The sequence below is a fragment of the Mytilus trossulus genome, chromosome 13, assembly GCF_036588685.1.
Source record: "Mytilus trossulus isolate FHL-02 chromosome 13, PNRI_Mtr1.1.1.hap1, whole genome shotgun sequence".
Classification (NCBI taxonomy): domain Eukaryota; kingdom Metazoa; phylum Mollusca; class Bivalvia; order Mytilida; family Mytilidae; genus Mytilus; species Mytilus trossulus.
The window spans coordinates 45730242-45752921 of record NC_086385.1 but is presented as its reverse complement, the minus strand read 5'-3'; the positions used below and the strand labels follow the sequence as shown (position 1 = coordinate 45752921).

General features: G+C 30.8%; 1 protein-coding gene across 1 annotated transcript; it reads left to right on the top strand.

Annotated features, from left to right (window-relative positions):
- The first annotated feature begins 3555 nt into the window (after positions 1-3555).
- Positions 3556-12754, top strand: LOC134694419 (uncharacterized). The gene is made up of 7 exons (XM_063555428.1): positions 3556-3594; positions 9788-10271; positions 10639-10878; positions 11244-11459; positions 11955-11990; positions 12492-12570; positions 12737-12754. Exons 1-7 carry the CDS (start codon positions 3561-3563, stop codon positions 12752-12754), a joined length of 1107 nt encoding a protein of 368 aa, XP_063411498.1. The 5' UTR covers positions 3556-3560.
- Positions 12755-22680: the final 9926 nt, after the last annotated feature.

Genomic DNA, 22680 nt, shown 5'->3' with positions numbered 1-22680 from the left:
TATCAGATCATTGTGCAATAAGCTGTAGCTTGTTAACATCTTTTTATGACAATACTAAAACCCAACAAGCATATTTAAAACCACTCCCAGGTAAATTTGTATGGGATTCAGAAGCTATAAATCGTTACTCTACCCTTATACAGGATAAAAATACTAGTACCAAACTCAGAAAATTTCTCAGTAGAAAATACTTAAATTGTAATGAGGCTGTTAATGACTTTAACACAATTCTTAAAGAAACAGCTTTGGCTTCGGTCAAATTTATCAAAGGGCGCCTTAAAAAGCAAACAAATAAACCAAAAAGAAAACCCTGGTTTTCAGGTTCATGTGATGACTTATATAAAACTGTTAAGCACTATGCCTTTCTTATTAATAAATTTCCATTTAATGGAGCTTACAGAAAAGAATACTACTCTTATCGCTCAAAATTGAGGCGAAAATGTAAACAAGAAGAAAAATTATACAAGAATAAAATATGTTCAGATCTGTCCAATAATATCAAAAATGACCCAAAATCCTTCTGGGACTTACTTAATAAATTGAAACGAGCATCAGAAAATAATACTACTGAAAAACTAGACGAGCAAACATTCTATAACTTCTTCAAAAATTTAAATTCTTGTGAAGCTCAACCAAAGGACAATAAATTTCACCAAACTATCCTTAAAAAATTAGATGAGCTAATAACTGCACTAAAAAACAATAATATAAATATGTCCTATAACCAACCAATAACATCAGATGAAATAATCAAAGTCTCTAAAACCTTAAAAAATGGCAAATCCAGTGCAAAGGACTTGATTTCAAATGAAATGATTAAATATGGTTTACCTGTACTAGTTGACCCTTTAACTAAATTATTTAACCTAATCTTCAAAGAAGGAACATTTCCCAAGATATGGAATGAAAGTTTCATTTCATTAATACACAAAAAGGGCAATAAGCTAGACCCTTCAAATTACAGAGGTATTTCTATAACCTCCAATCTTGGAAAATTATTAAATAAAATTATATATATTAGAATTACAAAATTCATGAATGAACAACAACATTATTAGTGAAAACCAAATTGGATTTAAAGAAAAATCCCGTACCTCAGATCAAATATTCACCTTGAAATCTATTATAGAACAAAAGAAAAGTAAGAAACAGAAGGTGCTTGCTGCCTTTGTTGATCTCAGAAAGGCCTTTGACACAGTTTGGAGAAATGGATTATTTTATATCCTTTTAGAACTTAAATTACCCTGTAAACTTTTTAATATAATTCATTCTATGTATGACGATACTACATGTAGAATTAAATTCCAAAATGGTCTCAGTGAAGAATTTATCTCCAACCGTGGCGTTAAACAGAGAGATGTTCTTAGTCCTTTATTATTTAATCTTTACATAAATAATTTGGTAAAAAGTCTCCAAGATGCTAATACAGATCCCATTGTAATTGGAGATACAACAATAAATTCCCTTTTATTTGCAGATGATATAGTTTTATTATCAAATTCTGAAAAGGGACTACAAACAGCTTTAAATGTTCTTAGTGATTTTTTTAAATGCTGGAAACTAGAAGTCAACATAAACAAATCAAAAGTCATTATATTAACTCAAATGGAAAAACCCATAATATTTTTTTTAAATATAATAACGAATTCCTGGAAACTGTCAAATCATACTGCTACCTTGGCATGACACTGGCAGCACACAGGAAATCTAAATCTGTGCAGCTCATTGCTTGTTGAAAAGGGTAGAAAAGCACTTTTTAAAATAAAAAAACCAATTGGACTTAATAACCAATGCAAGCTATTAGAAAAATTATTTGACTACCTAGTTGTGCCTATTGCTCTATACGGTAGTGAAGTATGGGGAATAGGCAAACAGCACAGGGATTCAGATCCCTTTGAACACTTGCAGTATAAATTCATTAAAGAAATTCTAGGAATACATTGTAAAGCATCAAATGCTGCATGTTTAGCCGAGCTAAATAGATTGCCTATGTATACCAAAATAGAATTTTCAGCAATAAAATATTGGCTTCATATACTTGAATCAAATAATTCACTAGCCCTAAAAATTTATAAAGCAACTGAAAAAAATAACTCTTGGATAATAAATATGAAAAATCTCATTTCAAGACTTGGATTTCATTTTATTAATCTAAATCCTATTGATATTAAGGTGTATTTAAAACCCATTCAAGAAAGAATCAATGATATAGCCTTCCAAAAGCAAGAAACTGACATCAATCAAAATAAAAAAATGATTTTTTTTAATATACTTTATAAACAAAATAAAAAACCATCGTATGTTGATCAATGCAAATCCAAAAGTGATAGATCAACATTATGTAAATTGAGGTTAAAAGCGCTCATACTTTATCTATTGAAAGAGGGCGATATCTAAAAATACCAAAGCAGAGTAGGGTATGTCTTTGCTGCAACAATGGAGACATTGAAGATGAACTTCACTTTCTTTTAAAATGTTCCTCCTATAAATATGTGAGAGATAACCTTATTAAAAAATTAAATATAATGTTCTATTGAACAGCAAATTTCCTTCCTTATCATACATTTGTCATATAACTTGCTTATATCAATTCTAAATAATAATTCCCAAACAATATTAAAAATTGTTGTCAACTATTTGAATGAATGCTTGTTGGTGAGAAACTCATTATTAAAAGGTACTTGATTTCTGTAATAATGTATATGCTTCTCATTTTTTTTTTTAAATATATCTCTCATAATTATCCACTGTCACTCCTTCATTGTATATATGTTATTGTATTTAGTCTTTAATGTGTTGCCATAACCATTTATTGTCAATGTGTTAGTGATAATAAAGTTATCATATCTTATCTTATAACGACTGAATTATTCGGGTTAGCCCACATGTTAGAGCGTGTGGGAGAAAATCGGACACGGAAAGGGCTTGAATCGAGTTACATGTGGGCAAACAAAATAAACTTGAGTTACCTCTCTTTGATTAAACACTTTTGATGGAAATGACTATTTTATCAGATTTTTTATAAATAATTTAAAGTCAAATGGTTATTTATTTTTACAGGATCTTACATGTATTTCCGGTGTCTTAAAATAACCTTTTCAATACATTCATTAATATCATTTTACAATGCCTGACCATCTCAATAAATTTAGTTAATTACTGACTTTGTAAAGTCAGAACATGATTTGACTTGTTTAAGTCAGTTTGCAGAACAAAGTTTCAAATAAAATCTATTTTTCTTCTTTGGAAGCCCCTTTCAGAATCTGCCACTGCTACATTTTGTAGTTGATCATTTTAGAAGTACAAACAAATGTATTGAGAAAAAATTGGGTCAAATGGTTGCTAAAATATTTTTTTTAAACCATAATATTTATGTGTACTTAGAAGAAAAGAAAAGTCAAGAAATACAGATCTAAATCTTCCACTAAGACCCCCCTTTTTTTCTGAATCTGCCATTGTTTTTTTATATTTAACATTTTTTTTATAAATAATTTTAAGTCGAATGGTTATTTATTTATATGTTACAATTTCTCTCATTTTTTTTCTCAGAAAAATCAAACATGTCTGGAAACAGCAGTAGTGACGATCAACATGGTAAGTGAAAAGTTCATTTTTCAGTTTATAGTGATATATGGTTATTGTTCTCAATCACTGATCATCAATAGTATTTAAAGAATTTTGAAAGATCAAGTCAAATTATTTATTCTAACTTTTGACTAAGTAAAAAAATTAGGACTTGTTCTGGTTAATTGATTTGTCTTATGACATTTAAGATTGTAATTAAGAATCATGTATCAGCTGTCATGTATGTATTTTAATTGCATTAGCTTTTTATTAAGTTTTGCAGTCAATGCACCCACCTCTCAGTTAGTTCATTCTTTCATCTGTTCCTGTATTGGGTTAAATTTTGGTCAAGGTTGTCTTTATGAAGTCCAATAAACTTCAAACTTAGTAAACATGTTCTCTATGATCTTTTTAAAGGATTTAATTTTTGATCATTTTTAATGGCAAGACTCAAGGATATATTATTGTAGAATTCATTGATGTTCAGCAATTGAGCTGATCTCTATGATGTACTTCATTGCATATTGTCTGGTTCAATTTTTTTTTCTTATACCCAACTAGCAAACAAGTATGCCTTGAGATTATATATTGTAGCTACATAATTTGTACACCAAATGAACACATGTACAAGTTTCATGGCCTTTATTTTCAGAGAAAAGCTGATGGTTAAAACCTTGCTTTCTTTTGTTTTTATCCTCCTCTTGATACAATCGAAAAGATCATAAATGTTACAACTTACTTCATCATGAGTGAAATCTCTGATTGCCGGGAACACATATCAAAGCTACAAACTGTATGTCGCCTTTGTAATGAATTTATTAGAGATTCTAAGAAAAAGTACCAAAAAGTTCTTTACGCTTCCGAAATAATTGCCATATACGGAATTGATGTTAAAGAGGAAAATGACGAAACATACCCTCCATTTGTTTGCCTTAGGCACTCAAGGTTATTATATAGATATAGGGAAACAAAAGGGGAGAGCTTGTCAAACTCCAATGAACTGAAATTGACCAAGCCAAAGGTTTATTTCCCACCTCATACCATAGGTTGTGAAGTGTGCTCTAAAACTGATCAAGTTCGGGGGAGGCCTAAAAAGAGAAAGAGGACCAATGATGATGATGATGCTTCTCAGAGTACATACCCACCCATGAATACTGAATTTAAAAGTAACTTTGAGGACGACCAAAGTCAAAAAAGTACTACACCCTTAGCTACTGAATATTCACAGTTAAACAGTTTGATAGAATACATGAAAGATGCATTGTTAAAGATGGAAGATAACCAAAAACAGGTTTTTTTTAATGAATTTTTGAACATTTTATCTCTGAAAGAAGAATCTCTGTTATGCAACTGTATTGGGAAAAGCAGCATAAACCTATATCTGAGGATTCAAGTAACTTTTCAAATGTTTACAAGGACCCCCATGCCGTGGCAAATTTTGATGTTTTAAAATGGATCCACAACAGATATGAACCCTTAATAGGTTACATAATGGGACTTGGTAACCTTGACATCTCTCTCCATAAGCTGAAAGAAAGACCGGGTGACATCTTGCCAATTTGTAGAGCAGTAGAACAATCTTACAGTGTATGCAATAGAAGTTTAATTTCACCTCTTTCTTTTTTGCTGAATCTAACTGCATATACATTAACTGGGAGCAGGTTAGTTGTGGATTTACTTGGAAATACCAATCCAGCAGGTCATTACAAGACTGTCACTAATTGGGTTAAGGAGCAAAGTAGCCACCCCGCAGAATTACCTTCATGTGATCTGATGAATGTGTTTGACAACGAACAAGTAATAGGAAAAACATGGTCAATAAAGCCAAAAAACAAAATTGCAATATCCATAATTACTAACAAAGCCTTTATGGAATTGCAATCTCCTGAAAGTTTACAAACTAAAGCAGACTTGAAACCTGAAAAAAAGTTACAGTTACCCAAGATGGAAAAAGATGATATAGCTGAAAATGTCAATGAGAATGATACTACACAAACTTCAAAACTTCAATCTCTTATCAATGAAATGATTGATCAGGACACAGAAAGATATTCAAAAATGGAAACAGATCATTACGAACAGTTGTACTATTTTATTGACCATGCCATTGACACTGTGTCGAAGGAGCAGAAGCAAACTGAGAGAAATTTTGAAGATTTTATTGATGATCAGGTTAAAAAGGATGTGCAGGATGAAAACTATATTAAATGTGAACACTGTGGAGCATTGAATGGTAAGCGCAAACTAATTTGTACAAGTTGCAGTAGAAAAGATGGATTGAAATCAGCCAAGAATAAAAAGAAAGATTGTACCAATGACTCATTTGTAAAAGACCAAGACACCTGCTACCTAATTATTTTTGAGGAAGATGAAAATGACGATAAGTCAGAGATCACAGAGGTGCATAGCGAGTTCACCCAATTCAACCATGTTAAGTCTAACCATGATGGAAGACATGAAATTATTATTAGTGATCCTGTATTCTGTAACCCAAACAGCATGATAACTGTTGCAAGAGTTTTAAGAAAGATTGGGGAAGAAAATGGCATTGTCAGATATGGTGGCAACCAGCGCCACTGGACATTTGTATGCTGTGATGGGTTACCATACCTTATCATAAAGAAATTGAAAGAGGAAGCTGTTGTTTGTGCCATTGAAGGGTGTGCAAAGTCATTTTTGTCAACAGATCTTTATAATAGTCATGCAAAGGAATTTCATCCCCAAATGGAGAGAAAATTCATGCTAGAATTTGATTGGTTATATCTGAGGATAGGGTCTGGTCACTATGAAATGAATCTTATGAAATCTTTCTTTGAATTAAACTGGACACCTGCCTTGGAACACTTATGTCAACTAATGGGATTTGAGTCTGATGCTGCCAAACAATTTGCAAAGGCATGCAAAGATCACCACAAAACATGGAGATTACTACTAATCTTTCACCTGGGAACATTACAGGAGTTGGTTTTACCATTTGTTCGACTCTGTATGTTGTCAAAGGTTCACCCGACTGCAAAAGGTTTCCTGAAATACAGCACTGAGAAGTATGGGGTTCCATCAAACTCAAATTTTACATATATGATGGACCAGGTATGCAGATTTTCCCAAGGTATAATAAATTTTAGAATGGCAACAAGAAGAAACAATTCTGACCTCCTTAAGAGTGCCAAATACATGACAAAAGAACTGTTTCATGGAAGATCACATCCCAAATATCAAGTTATAGAAATTTTTGACACCATTCAAGACCTTATGATGCCAGAAGAAGTAAGAAGTTTAAGTGACAAATATTCATCAATCACAACAAGTGGAAATAAGTCCCTGGGTGAAGATTTCGACTTCATTTTAGAAGAAAAGAACAAGCAGTTGAAGTCATGGATCCCCAAAGGTGTACCTACAGACAAAATTTGGTTAACTGTTTGCCGTAATAACAAGCTGCTAGAAACCATCAAAGACCATTCTTTGTCAACCTTTAACATTAAATCTGATAAAGGTAACAGTCGTTCTCTGGGAATCGAAAATGGTATAATTGCATATAGGATCTTACTCAGGAAAACTGATTACTTAGGGAAAAAAGGTGACCATGTATCTATTTCAGGGATGGCTCTTGATGAAGGACTAGTGGATTTTTTAAAACTATCAGTACGAAAAAGAATTCACCTTATGAAAACAGAATTTTTAGGACATCCAATTCAGACAGACCATTACAACTTCCGTCATCCTGTCCCAGTTACTCCGTCAGAGCGAGAGAAGCTATTTAGCACAAGTAACATGACTAACAAACAACTCCAGTATGAGATTGAAAAATGTTTGGACAAGATTGAAGATCCTTTTCAATTTGATTACCACAAACAATTGTATCAGAAGGAGGTTAAAACAAAGGGAAAGGCCAAACTTGTTCATTTCTTGAGGGAGCTTACTGATGTGTTAGAAAATCTGAATAAAGACAATGAGACACAATGAGATTAATTTTCATTTTTAGAGGTATATTTAGAAAAAATTGCATGTTTGGTTCTATGCTTTCAATATGTCTGACTCTTGTTTGTGGATACTTGTATTATATAGTAATGATAAACAAAATGATAAATGTTTGGAGGCATGTTTGATTTTATTAATGCATGTTATATCTCAAGAAATGTATACATTTTCATCTACAAAATGTATGTATGATTCTCATGTATGTCAGTTTATCTATATACATGTTTGCCAGTATTTATAATTTAGCATGTTTTGTACCATTAAATACTATATATATTGTATGTTCTGAATAATATGCATTAATCCTGTATTACCAATGGTTATCTCAGGGAAGGTCTCATTAAAAATTTATGACAGGCATTCTCTTTATGCATTATACACATCTAAACATGTGAAAAAGTTGTCAGATGCTTCAGCGTGACATTTGATAACCATTTGTTATACAGGGCTGACACCTTATGTATATATGTGCATGATACATGTGTTATATATATACACAAATTAATATCTATGCATGTTAACCCTTTCCTCAATGCGTTTCTTTTTGCATTCTTGATTTGCCTAGGATTTTTCAATAAGATACTGAAAATATGCTTTAAAGTATTAATGCATTGCGAAAAACAAAAATTTCATCAAATAAATGTAAGTCAGATATTCTTATGAATATCCTTTTCATATTGGATATAAAATTTACGCAGACATTTCATAGTCAAAGTGGTTTAACTGAGGTACTACAAAGGCATCAAAAGGCATCATTCACGAGGAAAGGGTTAAGGTATAAAGTCATACTTTATAGATAGATTTGACTTGTTTGAGTTAAAAAAAAAAATCCTTGGAAGTCAGAATGAAAATTATATATTGTTATGTTCCCTTAAGCATGTTAAGTTATGCAATTGCATGTGATGTTCATTATTTTATGTTTGTGTGTTACTAGTTTTCAATTCAGCCTTTTTATGAGTATAAGCTAAATTTTAACTTTCTAACTTTTGTTCTTTCAGAGTCTTTTTATAGATTTCACAATAAACTAAAACAATTTTTGGCAGAAAAAAATATATGCACACGTTTGGTAAAATGAATCAAAGATTCTTTATTTCTAGCTTTAACTATAAAAATGAAATGTTGATTTATAAGGGAGGAGGTGTTTAATCAGGTCACATACAGTAACTGATTGAATTTACATGTATCTTTTATCAGATGAGTCTTTTATAGTGCCCGTCTGCCATAATATAAATTATAAGCCTGGTTTAAATTTTACTTGTGGTGAAAAAAACATTCTTTTAAAATTTTACCATTGTATGAATTTATTTTATATATTGCCATCAATGTCTAATTATTAAGATTATTTATTATAATGTTTTATTATAGATGAAAGCATGAGCATGGAATTTATGTGTTTTGTGGCAATCAGCATTGCACTAATATGCCTGATGATCCTTCTTTCCATTATAATAATGGAAAGAAGATGCAGATTTTCCATAAAAGCAAGGTAAAATCGAATTCTGGATATTTTTAACTATTGAAATTCATGGAACAAATAAGACCATCTGTTAAACAGAAATGAGATACGAGAAATGAGATATGAAGTTAATAATTATTCTACTAGACATTTATAATTTATTTATTATGATCTTCAGGATTAAATATATTGCTATTAATTAATATGTTTGAGAGGAGAGACCTGACTTTGAATTTGATTTGAATCATCCACTATTAACATACATACAGCATGTACATGTATGCATACAATTTGAGCTCTCAGAATTATAAGATTGAATTGATCTGAATTTATGAACAAAAATCATAAAATCAATTTTTCATCAACACCAATGCATGCAAATATATAATTAACTCTACTCTGTGCATGTCATATCCCTTAAGGTGGTACCTAACACTACAGTGAGATAACTCTGTAAAGTCAGCTAAATGCGTTAATTAAGTTGTTTTAATGGAATATTAAGCTTTTAAATGAACAAAATTGATGTTTGTCAAACTGCAATATAACCAAAATTTGGAAATTTTTGTTAAAGGGTCAAAGAAAATACTTTGTCAAATTTTAATTTTACTGACAGTGTTGGGTAACACCTTAAATGACTAACCTATAACATAAAATAAACAAACAGAATTAAAAAAATGTGTTTTTTTTTCTTTTTGAAATTATTGTAAGTCCTTAAACCTCATTCCTAGATTTTACAGTATATGTTTGTAAGTTTGTAATTTCAATTGTTTATATTTACTTTTTTTTCAGTTATAGAGAGTAGAGAGGAGGAAGAGAGTAGAGAGGAGAAACTAAAACCAGGGGAGAAAAGAAATTATGACAACAAGTACCAGGAGAGAAACTGTAAAATTAACGCCTTACAAAAGTCAAAAAGCAGAATTGTCAAAAATTTACAAAAATTTGCAACCAAATTGGAAAGAGAACAGGTATATGAGCCCGTTGATACCCTCTTCCTCATTAGGAGGAAGGGGAGTAAAGTAATTAAAGCATTTGGATATGGGGAAATGATTAAACGTTTTTCGGAAGGCCTCCCCATTACAGACAAACTACCATACAGCCATAGGAAGAAGCTGCCAACTATGCCTGAGGTGACCCCGGACCAAGAAGTCATTCTGCTGACACCAGAGAAAGATCCTTTCAACTTTGGTGTCGGCAGCGGGAGAAATTTGGCCAGGGAGCAGAAAGAAATGCTGGAGCAAATGGAGATTAATGTGACACCAGCAGATGTGAATGTGTAAGTTGTAATATCCACATTTAACTTTATTAATATAAATAGATTAAGAATGGGAACTGGTATTGTGAAACCCCCAGGTTCAAAACAACAAAAAAACACCAAAGTATGATTGTTACTTTAAACGTTAATATGAAATGAATGCTTTACATTAACATCTATGCAAAATGCTGTGGTATGGTTTGAATTGTTAATTAACAATGTACACATGATTAATATACTCATGTTAGCAATTTAAGAATTCCACACTGGATGTGTATCATTTTATTTGTATTTTTACAGTTATATTTTGACCAGTCTAAATGCGAATGACCTTTATAAACTTAAATTGTGATGCCCTTTTGTTAATAAACAGTGCATCTTATTTCAGACTACCATCAACATCCACATGTAACACCAACAGACCAGGCACCAGCAGTGAACCCAGCAACACTAACAGACCAAGTACCAGCAATGAACCCAGCAACACTAACAGACCAAGTACCAGCAATGAACATGATGAATCAAGCAACACCAACAGACCAAGCACCAGCTATGACCCAAGTAGCAGCAATTTTGATATAAGATCAGCAAAGAGGGCTCTGTATGCCGAGTCAAGAAAAGATAGAAGGTATACAATACAAACGATGAAACAACTTTTAACAGATAAATTTCAAGGAGTTTTAAAAATGTAGCAGCACACTTAATTGCTGGCAATTTACAGCAGCGTATTTATTCTTATTACTTTTCTTCAAAAAAAGAAAGGGTTTGCTCATTGTTGAAGGCCTTACAGTGATCTACAGTTGTTTATGTCTGTGTCATTTTGGTCTTTTGTGGACAATCACACTACATCTTCTATTTTATATTTACAGTAATTTTAAACTATTGTTTTAATCGAAACATCATTTATTTGTGGTTTCTACTTGTTTAACAAGTTAAAATGTAAAAATCACTTATCTATTAACACCCTTCAATCATTTTGGTAATTTTCTTTAGTAATCAGATCACCGGACATGCCAGAGGAGGGGTAAGAGGTAAAGGAAAGGGTAGAGGAAAGTCATCAGCCATTAGAGGTAGAGGTAGAGGTAGAGAAACAACATCAAATCTCCCTCAGAAAAGAAAAAAGATGTCTGACTTGTTTGATGAACAGAGTGATGAGGATGATGAGCCAGTGACAAAAAAGCAGAAAACCTGTTCTCATACCTCGGAGATGTAAGTATATGCTTTTGAATTGAAAATAACCAAGAATTAATAGAAAATCTATCACGTCTACAAAAGTCTTGCAAGACATTATATTTTTGCCATGATAAATAAATACTCCTTCAGAAATTTTGACTGGTTTCTAGCAAATAACATAAACTTCACATGCCATGGGTAAGAGAGAGACAGATTGAATTTTTAACAAGAATGCAATTACCAATTATTTATTGTTCTTAATATTAAAAGTATTGTAAGGAATGTTTATATAGTCTGATACTTTAACACATTCATCACTGTTCACAGGAAAACAACAATTTAAAGCCTTAATCAAAGAGACGATTATAAAAATGAAATAAAAATGTGTCAGGGTAAATGCACTTTTCATAATTCATGGACAATAAATCCATGAAATAACAAAGCACAGTAAGCAAAATTCCAAGATCAAGAAGGACAAAAAAAAACCATCTGCCCCCTCAAAAAGTAATTATGCAAATTTTAATTTTTCAGTGTAGAAGACAGTGAGGAAGAGAGCCAGAAGGAAAGGTTTGTAATCAAAATATATTTTGGATTAGTGCTCAAGTATTGATATTTTTATTTATACCTACCATATGGCTGCAAATACAAAATTATTGAAATCAAACGTAGTCATAAAAAAAATTGTGCCTTTAAAGAAGATTGTACATTTTTCAATTAACTGTCCTATCACAACCTTTTTTATACCCTACTTTTAATTGGATAGGGGCATTATGTCTTTTGGTTTGTGCTTCTGTGCATCCGTCCGTCCATCCTGCTTTGGATTAAATTTTTGGTCAAGGTAGTTTTTTAATTAAGTTAAAGTCCAGTCTACCTGAAACTTAGTACAATGGTTCCCTATGATATGATCTTTTTATTTTAATGCCAAATAAGAGTCTCTTGACAACATTTTGTTTTGTTATATTTTACGAATTTGACTCAAGATTTCATGGAAAACTTGTTTACATATACTAGATGTGAAATAAGCAGGAGATAACTACTAAACAATTATATATTTTTTATTTTTTTTAGCCTGTTATCTGTCTCTCAAACAGAGCAACTTTTAGAAGAGATGGCAGATCCAATGATACAAGATCTTTTACTTTTCCAGGTAAGGCCTATGAAACTTTTGTTTAATATTTAATAAAAATGGAGATGAAATTGAATATTTTTCCTCTTTAAATATATGAAAAAGTAATGTTGGAGCCATTGCCAATGAGACAAATGTCCATTGAAGTTGAATGACAATCATATAAATTTTTCATTTATCCTACCAGCATGACCAGCAAAGTTAAAATTATTTTTTGGAAAGTGTATTAAATGATAGCTTTTCAGTGTTCATTTTTTTAAACTTCTTCCTTTGTTTCAGGTGAATAATTCAGAAGGTCTTTTGACCTTTAGCGTAGAAGAAAAAAAGACAGAAGGAAACAAGACAGAAGAAAATGAAGGTAAAATTAATAAATTACAAAAGATTTCAAAATTTTAACTGCCAATGAAATACTTTTCTTTTAAAAAATACTATAAGAAAATATAAAAGACACCAGACTTTCATTTAGGAACTCAAGAATCACATCATCTACATAAGAAACATGAAACTTGTGACGTAATAATGAACGCAGAAACGTAAAATTTTCAACAAAATTGTTTATATCCTAGCTAGTCAATGTATTAGCTATAATTTATCATGATATTGGTCGATAAATCAGAATTTGAAATTTACCCTTAAAATGGGGGCCATTTTAGGACCTTATCGAACATACTCCTTTACACTACATTTTAAATTTTCAGATAATGGTGAAAAAAATATGGTTGGACAATATGTTGGTGTTGCTTATTCAGACAAAATGTTTCTGGGACAGATCATTGGAAAGGACGGTCTGATGTGTCAAGTTAACTGCATGGAGCAGTCCAGCTCAAAAAATTCATTCAAGTGGCCTTCAAAGGAAGATCAAGACACAGTTGACCAAAAATTTATATTCGAAACTGATATTGACATTTATGCTCGAGACTCTTCAGGAAGAGTCTGGAGCATAAACAATTTTGAACAGGTTCTTCAAAAATATGAAAATTACTGTAAAAAATACTTTCAATAACTTATATTTTTTATTTGAATATTTCCATTTAAATTTGCATCCTTCTGGCTCTCGGAATAAAACATACCAGTAAGAAAATGTTTTTTTTTAAATGTACTTAAGATTATCAGTCACAGTTCAGGTGATAATTAACTGAAAAATTAAGTTTCCTCATCAAGTTTTATTTAACACAAATTGACCTCAATAAGTCGGTCATATTCTGACTCTGACAAGTCCATATTGTAAACACATTTTCTCATCATATAGTGTATTATGAAAAAAATATGTGTACAATACTGACTTGTCAAAGTCAAAATATGACAGACTTGTTGAGGTCAATTTGTGACTCATAATTCTGACTGAAAATTAAAAATGATTTTATATTTGGACAAATATTTTATTAATTATTCATTATAACTTATTCAAAATTACATTAAGAAATTAAGATCTCTTTTCAAAACCTAGTGTAATCGAATGTTGTGCAACTTTTCCTGAGGCTCTATGTGGGGTGGATTCTTGGTTGGGAAGTTTGTCCTTAAGGTCAAGGTCATTTTTAGGTCAAGTTGAACATATTGAAGTAATTGACAGTGTTTTAATTACAGAACTGATCACAAAGTGGTTACTAGTTACTTTTCACATGTTTTATAAATGTCTTACTTTATATATCATGTTTATTTTATAATCTTAGAATTAATTGAGGCTATAATGAAAAAAATCCTTTATTTTTCTTATATTTTTAAAGAGACATTTAAAGTTATTGTTTTTTTTATTTTGTTAATTTCCAAGTGTGATTCATTCTGAAAATGAAATTGATATTAAAACTAACCAATGTTTTACTATAAACTTGGCTAAAACAGGATGAGAATGATTTTTTTTTATTATAGCCTTAGTCTGAATGAGTGCATTATTTTTCCTGGGAAGATGTGAAGTATTGTCATGGTGCTAGCATATGTGCCAAATTTTCATAAGATTTTTTTTATCTTTTGATATTTAGAAAAATGTATGATCAATTTTTTTCTCCTCTGGTTTTAGTTTGTGTTTTGAATGTGATGAGATGTCGTATTCTGACTCTGATATTATGTTTAGTTTTTGGGAAGGAGAAGGTATGATGATGTGGCTTTTTTAACTCTTTAATTTGAAAAAAGGAACAGGAATTATCAAAATAAAAAAAATACATCTTTCGTATTTTTCAAAGTTATATACCCTTTCTTGTTTTTTTTGGGTTAAGAAAGAATAGGAAGGTGTCCGTCTTGAAACTTTTTGAAATAGAGTTTATTAAAAAAAAAAGACAACCAAATTAGTTGATCTTAAGAAATAGTGTCTTTGATATTTAAGAGCCAAAACCATAACAATATACCGGTAGATATTTTGTTGTAAAGTTGTTTTCGTAAAATATTATGTTCTAAACATATGTAGTTTGGGTTTTATTCGTCAATTTCATAGGTGTTTTCTATGTCATAATTACAATGAAATGAATATTTTTATTTAATTTATAGTGTCTAGATAAAGTATATAGAAAAAGTAATATCATTGATAAATGAAGGACCTTGCCATACCTCCACCTTCAAATATGGATTTCTATATTTGACAAGTCAAATTAAATGTTTTTGTTTTGTTTGTATATATGTTACTTTTTGTATATATCATGTATATGTTAAGTTTTAAAGAGTTGGATCTAGTCTTTATTGGTGCTTTTTATAGTTTTGTTTTTGAAAAATGTATGATCAATTTTTTTCTCCTCTGGTTTTAGTTTGTGTTTTGAATGTGATGAGATGTCGTATTCTGACTCTGATATTATGTTTAGTTTTTGGGAAGGAGAAGGTATGATGATGTGGCTTTTTTAACTCTTTAATTTGAAAAAAGGAACAGGAATTATCAAAATAAAAAAAATGCATCTTTCGTATTTTTCAAAGTTATTATGCTTTTTTTGTTTTTTGTTTGGTAAAGAAGGAATAGGAAGGTGTCCGTCTTGAAACTTTTTGAAATAGAGGTTATTAAAAAAAAAAATTAGTTGATCTTAAGAAATAGTGTCTTTGATATTTAAGAGCCAAAACCATAACAATATAGATATTTTTGTGGTAAAGTTGTTTTGGTAAACTATCATGTTCTAAACATGTGTAGTTTTGGTTTTATTCGTCAATTTCATAGGTGTTTTCTATGTTGTAATGACAATGAAATGAATATTTTTTTTTATGACCTTGCCATACCTCCACCTTCAAATATGCATTTCTATATTTGACAAGTCAAATTAAATGTTTTTGTTTTGTTTGTAAATATGTTAGTTTTTGTATATATCATGTATATGTTAAGTTTTAAAGAGTTGGATCTAGTCTTTATTGGTGCTTTTTATAGTTTTGTTTTTGAAAAAGCTTGTTTTTTTTAAAAGGGGACCTATTATGGTGTACCGTTGTACATTTGTCTGTCTGTCAGTCCCTCAGTCCCCCAAAAGACTTTCACCCAATTTATATGCAACTTTTGTGATTTAAAAATATCTATGATGAAAGCCAAGATGGGTACAGTGCTAAATAAGATGACCTCAAACTCTGCCAAGTAGGGTTCAGTTACTTTTGCCTTATTTTGTAATAGTGTCAAGATAAGGTACTGTAAAATTACACTGCCAAGTTGGGTGCAGAAACATTTTTAAAAAAGTGCTTATTGATATGACTTTATAACTCACTGCCAATAATGTTTTATTTTTCTTTGTTCACTCTTCAACATGTTGTACAATACCCCAAAAGACTGTCACCCAATTTATATGCAACTTTTGTGATTTAAAAATATCTATGATGAAAGCCAAGATGGGTACAGTGCTAAATAAGATGACCTCAAACTCTGCCAAGTAGGGTTCAGTTACTTTTGCCTTATTTTGTAATAGTGTCAAGATAAGGTACTGTAAAATTACACTGCCAAGTTGGGTGCAGAAACATTTTTAAAAAAGTGCTTATTGATATGACTTTATAACTCACTGCCAATAATGTTTTATTTTTCTTTGTTCACTCTTCAACATGTTGTACAATACCCCAAAAGACTGTCACCCAATTTATATGCAACTTTTGTGATTTAAAAATATCTATGATGAAAGCCAAGATGGGTACAGTGCTAAATAAGATGACCTCAAACTCTGCCAAGTAGGGTTCAGTTACTTTTGCCTTATTTTGTAATAGTGTCAAGATAAGGTACTGTAAAATTACACTGCCAAGTTGGGTGCAGAAACATTTTTAAAAAAGTGCTTATTGATATGACTTTATAACTCACTGCCAATAATGTTTTATTTTTCTTTGTTCACTCTTCAACATGTTGTACAATACCCCAAAAGACTGTCACCCAATTTATATGCAACTTTTGTGATTTAAAAATATCTATGATGAAAGCCAAGATGGGTACAGTGCTAAATAAGATGACCTCAAACTCTGCCAAGTAGGGTTCAGTTACTTTTGCCTTATTTTGTAATAGTGTCAAGATAAGGTACTGTAAAATTACACTGCCAAGTTGGGTGCAGAAACATTTTTAAAAAAGTGCTTATTGATATGACTTTATAACTCACTGCCAATAATGTTTTATTTTTCTTTGTTCACTCTTCAACATGTTGTACAATACCCCAAAAGACTGTCACCAAATTTATATGCAACTTTTGTGATTTAAAATATCTATGATGAAAGCCAAGATGGGCACAGTGCTAAATAAGATGACCTCAAACTCTGCCAAGTAGGGTTCAGTTACTTTTGCCTTATTTTGTAATAGTGTCAAGATAAGGTACTGTAAAATTACACTGCCAAGTTGGGTGCAGAAACATTTTAAAAAAAGTGCTTATTGATATGACTTTATAACTCACTGCCAATAATGTTTTATTTTTCTTTGTTCACTCTTCAACATGTTGTACAATACCCCAAAAGACTGTCACCCAATTTATATGCAACTTTTGTGATTTAAAAATATCTATGATGAAAGCCAAGATGGGTACAGTGCTAAATAAGATGACCTCAAACTCTGCCAAGTAAGGTTCAGTTACTTTTGCCTTATTTTGTAATAGTGTCAAGATAAGGTACTGTAAAATTACACTGCCAAGTTGGGTGCAGAAACATTTTTAAAAAAGTGCTTATTGATATGACTTTATAACTCACTGCCAATAATGTTTTATTTTTCTTTGTTCACTCTTCAACATGTTGTACAATACCCCAAAAGACTGTCACCAAATTTATATGCAACTTTTGTGATTTAAAATATCTATGATGAAAGCCAAGATGGGCACAGTGCTAAATAAGATGACCTCAAACTCTGCCAAGTAGGGTTCAGTTACTTTTGCCTTATTTTGTAATAGTGTCAAGATAAGGTACTGTAAAATTACACTGCCAAGTTGGGTGCAGAAACATTTTAAAAAAAGTGCTTATTGATATGACTTTATAACTCACTGCCAATAATGTTTTATTTTTCTTTGTTCACTATGTGATGATGTAAATGTATGTTTAATGGATTTCCTAACTATGTGAATGCTATTTTCAAATATAGAATATACCACACTAAATTCATTTTTTAACAAAAATACACCTTTTTATGAAATTGTGTTTGATAACTGCTTATATACATTCAGTTACATAATAGAAATAATAATCTATCAATATGTATTAAGGTACCAAAACATTTAACATAAGTGCATAACCATTTTATAATTTACGTAAGGATGTTTGTTGATAAGATTGTACAAATGTTATGGATAATTAGGTTGTTATATATAGTGTTTATTGTTCGGTCCCGAGCCACCTTCTCCGAGTATTTGTTATTTCTCGGAGTTCAGTATTTTTGTGTTTTTACTTTTTAATTTTGCTTTGTATTTTTAAGTATCACATATTTAAGACAAAAGAAACATGTTCCTAAATACTGGTAATCAAATAATTTAAAGTACACTTTTGGCACAGCTGTTGTTACACTTACTTTACACATTCTTTTATACAAAAACTTTTAACAGATATGGTTATAATTAAATGTATTTTTTTTAGATTCATTTACATGTTTTTATATTCATTTACATGTTTTTAAATGTACAGTTATTTCTTGTCAGTGAATAAACATTTTATTCTTAACTGTTGTTTGTTTGTTTGTTTCTTTATTTATTTTACAATATTCAGTAAACAAATGGTGAATATACAAGAAATCACGGTTTATTTAATATATAAATGTATATTTTTAAAGTTGTAGTATTGACTGCTTCAAGTCAGAACAAAATTGACTTCTGTAGGTCAAAATGCATCTAAAAGGGGCATAAATCTTGTTAAAATATTGAGATATAAAGTCACATTTTAATGTGCAAAAGCTGACCTGCTTAAGTCATTTTATGATAAACTAAAGTCTGACAAAAACTGACCCGTACAAGTCATATTCTGTTAAGTGCAAGAAGGGAGATAACACTTACATCAAATTATATCTGACTTATAGAAGTCAGTTTATTCTGACTTGTTTATGTCAGAGCTCTGACTGATGAAGCAAACGACAGGATAATATCCGTAGCTCATGACTATCCATCTTTCAACATACTCAAAGGTTTTATACCCACAGACGATATGTTCTTCGACTATGTACACCTCAATGACAGCAGAGGTATACCTGCAATTGTGAAATTTTTGAAGCGCCAGATGAAGATCCCATTCACGCAAGCTAACACACCACCAAGGACTAGTAACAAACCTAGTGTGTATCACGGCGAAACAAAGAACTACAGACAAAACAAGGCTGACATTAATAACAACAATCAATACTCACCGCCGCACAGAAATCCATACTATAACAATAATACAGGCCAACCACTACTGAGGAATCCATACAATAACAATGGTCAATACCAACCACCAATTGAAAACCCAAATTATAACAATAGTCAATACCAACAATCGCTTGGAAAAAGTCAATACAAACCACCAAAGGAAAACCCAAATTATAACAATAGTCAATACCAACAATCGCTCGGAAATAGTCAATAACAACCACCAATTGAAAACCCAAATTATAACAATAATCAATACCAACAACCGTTAGGAAATCCACCTTGTCCACCCTTCAACTTGAACATGCCATACTTCAACCCTTGGCTTTTTGGACCTTGGAACATGCCATCAGCTAGGCAGAGAATGGACTTCTAATAAATATTTTCTTTATTAATGAACCATTCTGATTCTCATTGTTAACTGTCAGTACTGTATTATTTTATTTTTTTTGTATATTGGTTTGGTTTTTTTTTACTTTGTTTATTATTATTTTTTGGTTGTTATTCATTTTACATTGAAAATATGAATTGTGTTTCATATCAATATAACATTATATTTGTACCATTATGTATCTTGATATCATTTACATATATCCTGTGTACATTGATTCTAGTCATTACCTGTGCATCATCAACAGTTATTATATCTTCATTTTATTTTTATGTATCTTTTTATCAATCTTTTTATCAATCTTTTTATTCAAGCTTACTTATGAATTAGAGTTATCCCTCTTTACACCAAAAAAGTCAATAATTGACTTCTTAATGCACCTTTAAAGTAAATTGTTAACTTTTTTTTTTTTTTTTTTTTTTTTCTTATACTATTATTAAAAGGTACCTATACCATAGGACATTCATTAAGGTATTTAATATCTTCATTTAGATCCTTTACATATAACCAAACCAACATCTAAACACATGCAATCATGCCTTAAGAAATCCAATTTATTACAAAACTTCCCGTCATCTTACCATCATTGATTCTTTAACAATGACCACGAATAACCTGAAAATTGGTTTATGGAATATCCAGGGCTTAAATCAAGACAAAATTAAGGACCCTGCTTTTTTGAATATTATATCTAATATGCATCTATTTAATTTAATTGAAACATGGAGTGACAGTGGAACTACTTTGAATATACCAGATTATGCACTTATTTGCAACAGTAGTCGATCTAAACATAAAAAGCAAGGCGTAATTCTGGTGGAATTGCAATATATGCCAAACTTTCTTTGATCAAAGGTTTGACTAAGCTTCCAAATGAACATAGTGATATCCAGTGGGTAAAGCTAAACCATAAGTTTTTTAATCTTCCAAAAGATATATATCTTGCTTTTATCTATTTTTCCCCAGAAAATTCTTCTGGGCAACCAAAAGATATTGAAGAAATGTATTCAAAATTACTCTGTAATATAGAAAACTATAGTCAATATGGTGAAGTATTGATTCAAGGCGATTTTAATGCCTACACTAGCACAACACCAGACTTTGTATACTCTGATGAATCTATCTATCCTCATGCTGAGGATGATAGCTATGTATATGATATAGGTACACCAAGAAATAGTCTTGATCATAAAAGGCCAAAAAAGAGTTGCAAATTATTAATAGAGCTCTGTAAAGAAGATGGGCTACGAATTTTGAATGGTAGAACAATTGGCGATCTTCTTGGTAAATATACTTGTATAAAATATAATGGTTCTAGTGTTGTTGACTATGCAGTTGCATCTGCAAATTTATTACATGTTTATGCCATAAATAGTTTTACTGTGCACGACTTTACAACATTATCAGATCATTGTGCAATAAGCTGTAGCTTGTTAACATCTTTTTATGACAATACTAAAACCCAACAAGCATATTTAAAACCACTCCCAGGTAAATTTGTATGGGATTCAGAAGCTATAAATCGTTACTCTACCCTTATACAGGATAAAAATACTAGTACCAAACTCAGAAAATTTCTCAGTAGAAAATACTTAAATTGTAATGAGGCTGTTAATGACTTTAACACAATTCTTCAAGAAACAGCTTTGGCTTCGGTCAAATTTATCAAAGGGCGCCTTAAAAAGCAAACAAATAAACCAAAAAGAAAACCCTGGTTTTCAGGTTCATGTGATGACTTATATAAAACTGTTAAGCACTATGCCTTTCTTATTAATAAATTTCCATTTAATGGAGCTTACAGAAAAGAATACTACTCTTATCGCTCAAAATTGAGGCGAAAATGTAAACAAGAAGAAAAATTATACAAGAATAAAATATGTTCAGATCTGTCCAATAATATCAAAAATGACCCAAAATCCTTCTGGGACTTACTTAATAAATTGAAACGAGCATCAGAAAATAATACTACTGAAAAACTAGACGAGCAAACATTCTATAACTTCTTCAAAAATTTAAATTCTTGTGAAGCTCAACCAAAGGACAATAAATTTCACCAAACTATCCTTAAAAAATTAGATGAGCTAATAACTGCACTAAAAAACAATAATATAAATATGTCCTATAACCAACCAATAACATCAGATGAAATAATCAAAGTCTCTAAAACCTTAAAAAATGGCAAATCCAGTGCAAAGGACTTGATTTCAAATGAAATGATTAAATATGGTTTACCTGTACTAGTTGACCCTTTAACTAAATTATTTAACCTAATCTTCAAAGAAGGAACATTTCCCAAGATATGGAATGAAAGTTTCATTTCATTAATACACAAAAAGGGCAATAAGCTAGACCCTTCAAATTACAGAGGTATTTCTATAACCTCCAATCTTGGAAAATTATTAAATAAAATTATATATATTAGAATTACAAAATTCATGAATGAACAACAACATTATTAGTGAAAACCAAATTGGATTTAAAGAAAAATCCCGTACCTCAGATCAAATATTCACCTTGAAATCTATTATAGAACAAAAGAAAAATAAGAAACAGAAGGTGCTTGCTGCCTTTGTTGATCTCAGAAAGGCCTTTGACACAGTTTGGAGAAATGGATTATTTTATATCCTTTTAGAACTTAAATTACCCTGTAAACTTTTTAATATAATTCATTCTATGTATGACGATACTACATGTAGAATTAAATTCCAAAATGGTCTCAGTGAAGAATTTATCTCCAACCGTGGCGTTAAACAGAGAGATGTTCTTAGTCCTTTATTATTTAATCTTTACATAAATAATTTGGTAAAAAGTCTCCAAGATGCTAATACAGATCCCATTGTAATTGGAGATACAACAATAAATTCCCTTTTATTTGCAGATGATATAGTTTTATTATCAAATTCTGAAAAGGGACTACAAACAGCTTTAAATGTTCTTAGTGATTTTTTTAAATGCTGGAAACTAGAAGTCAACATAAACAAATCAAAAGTCATTATATTAACT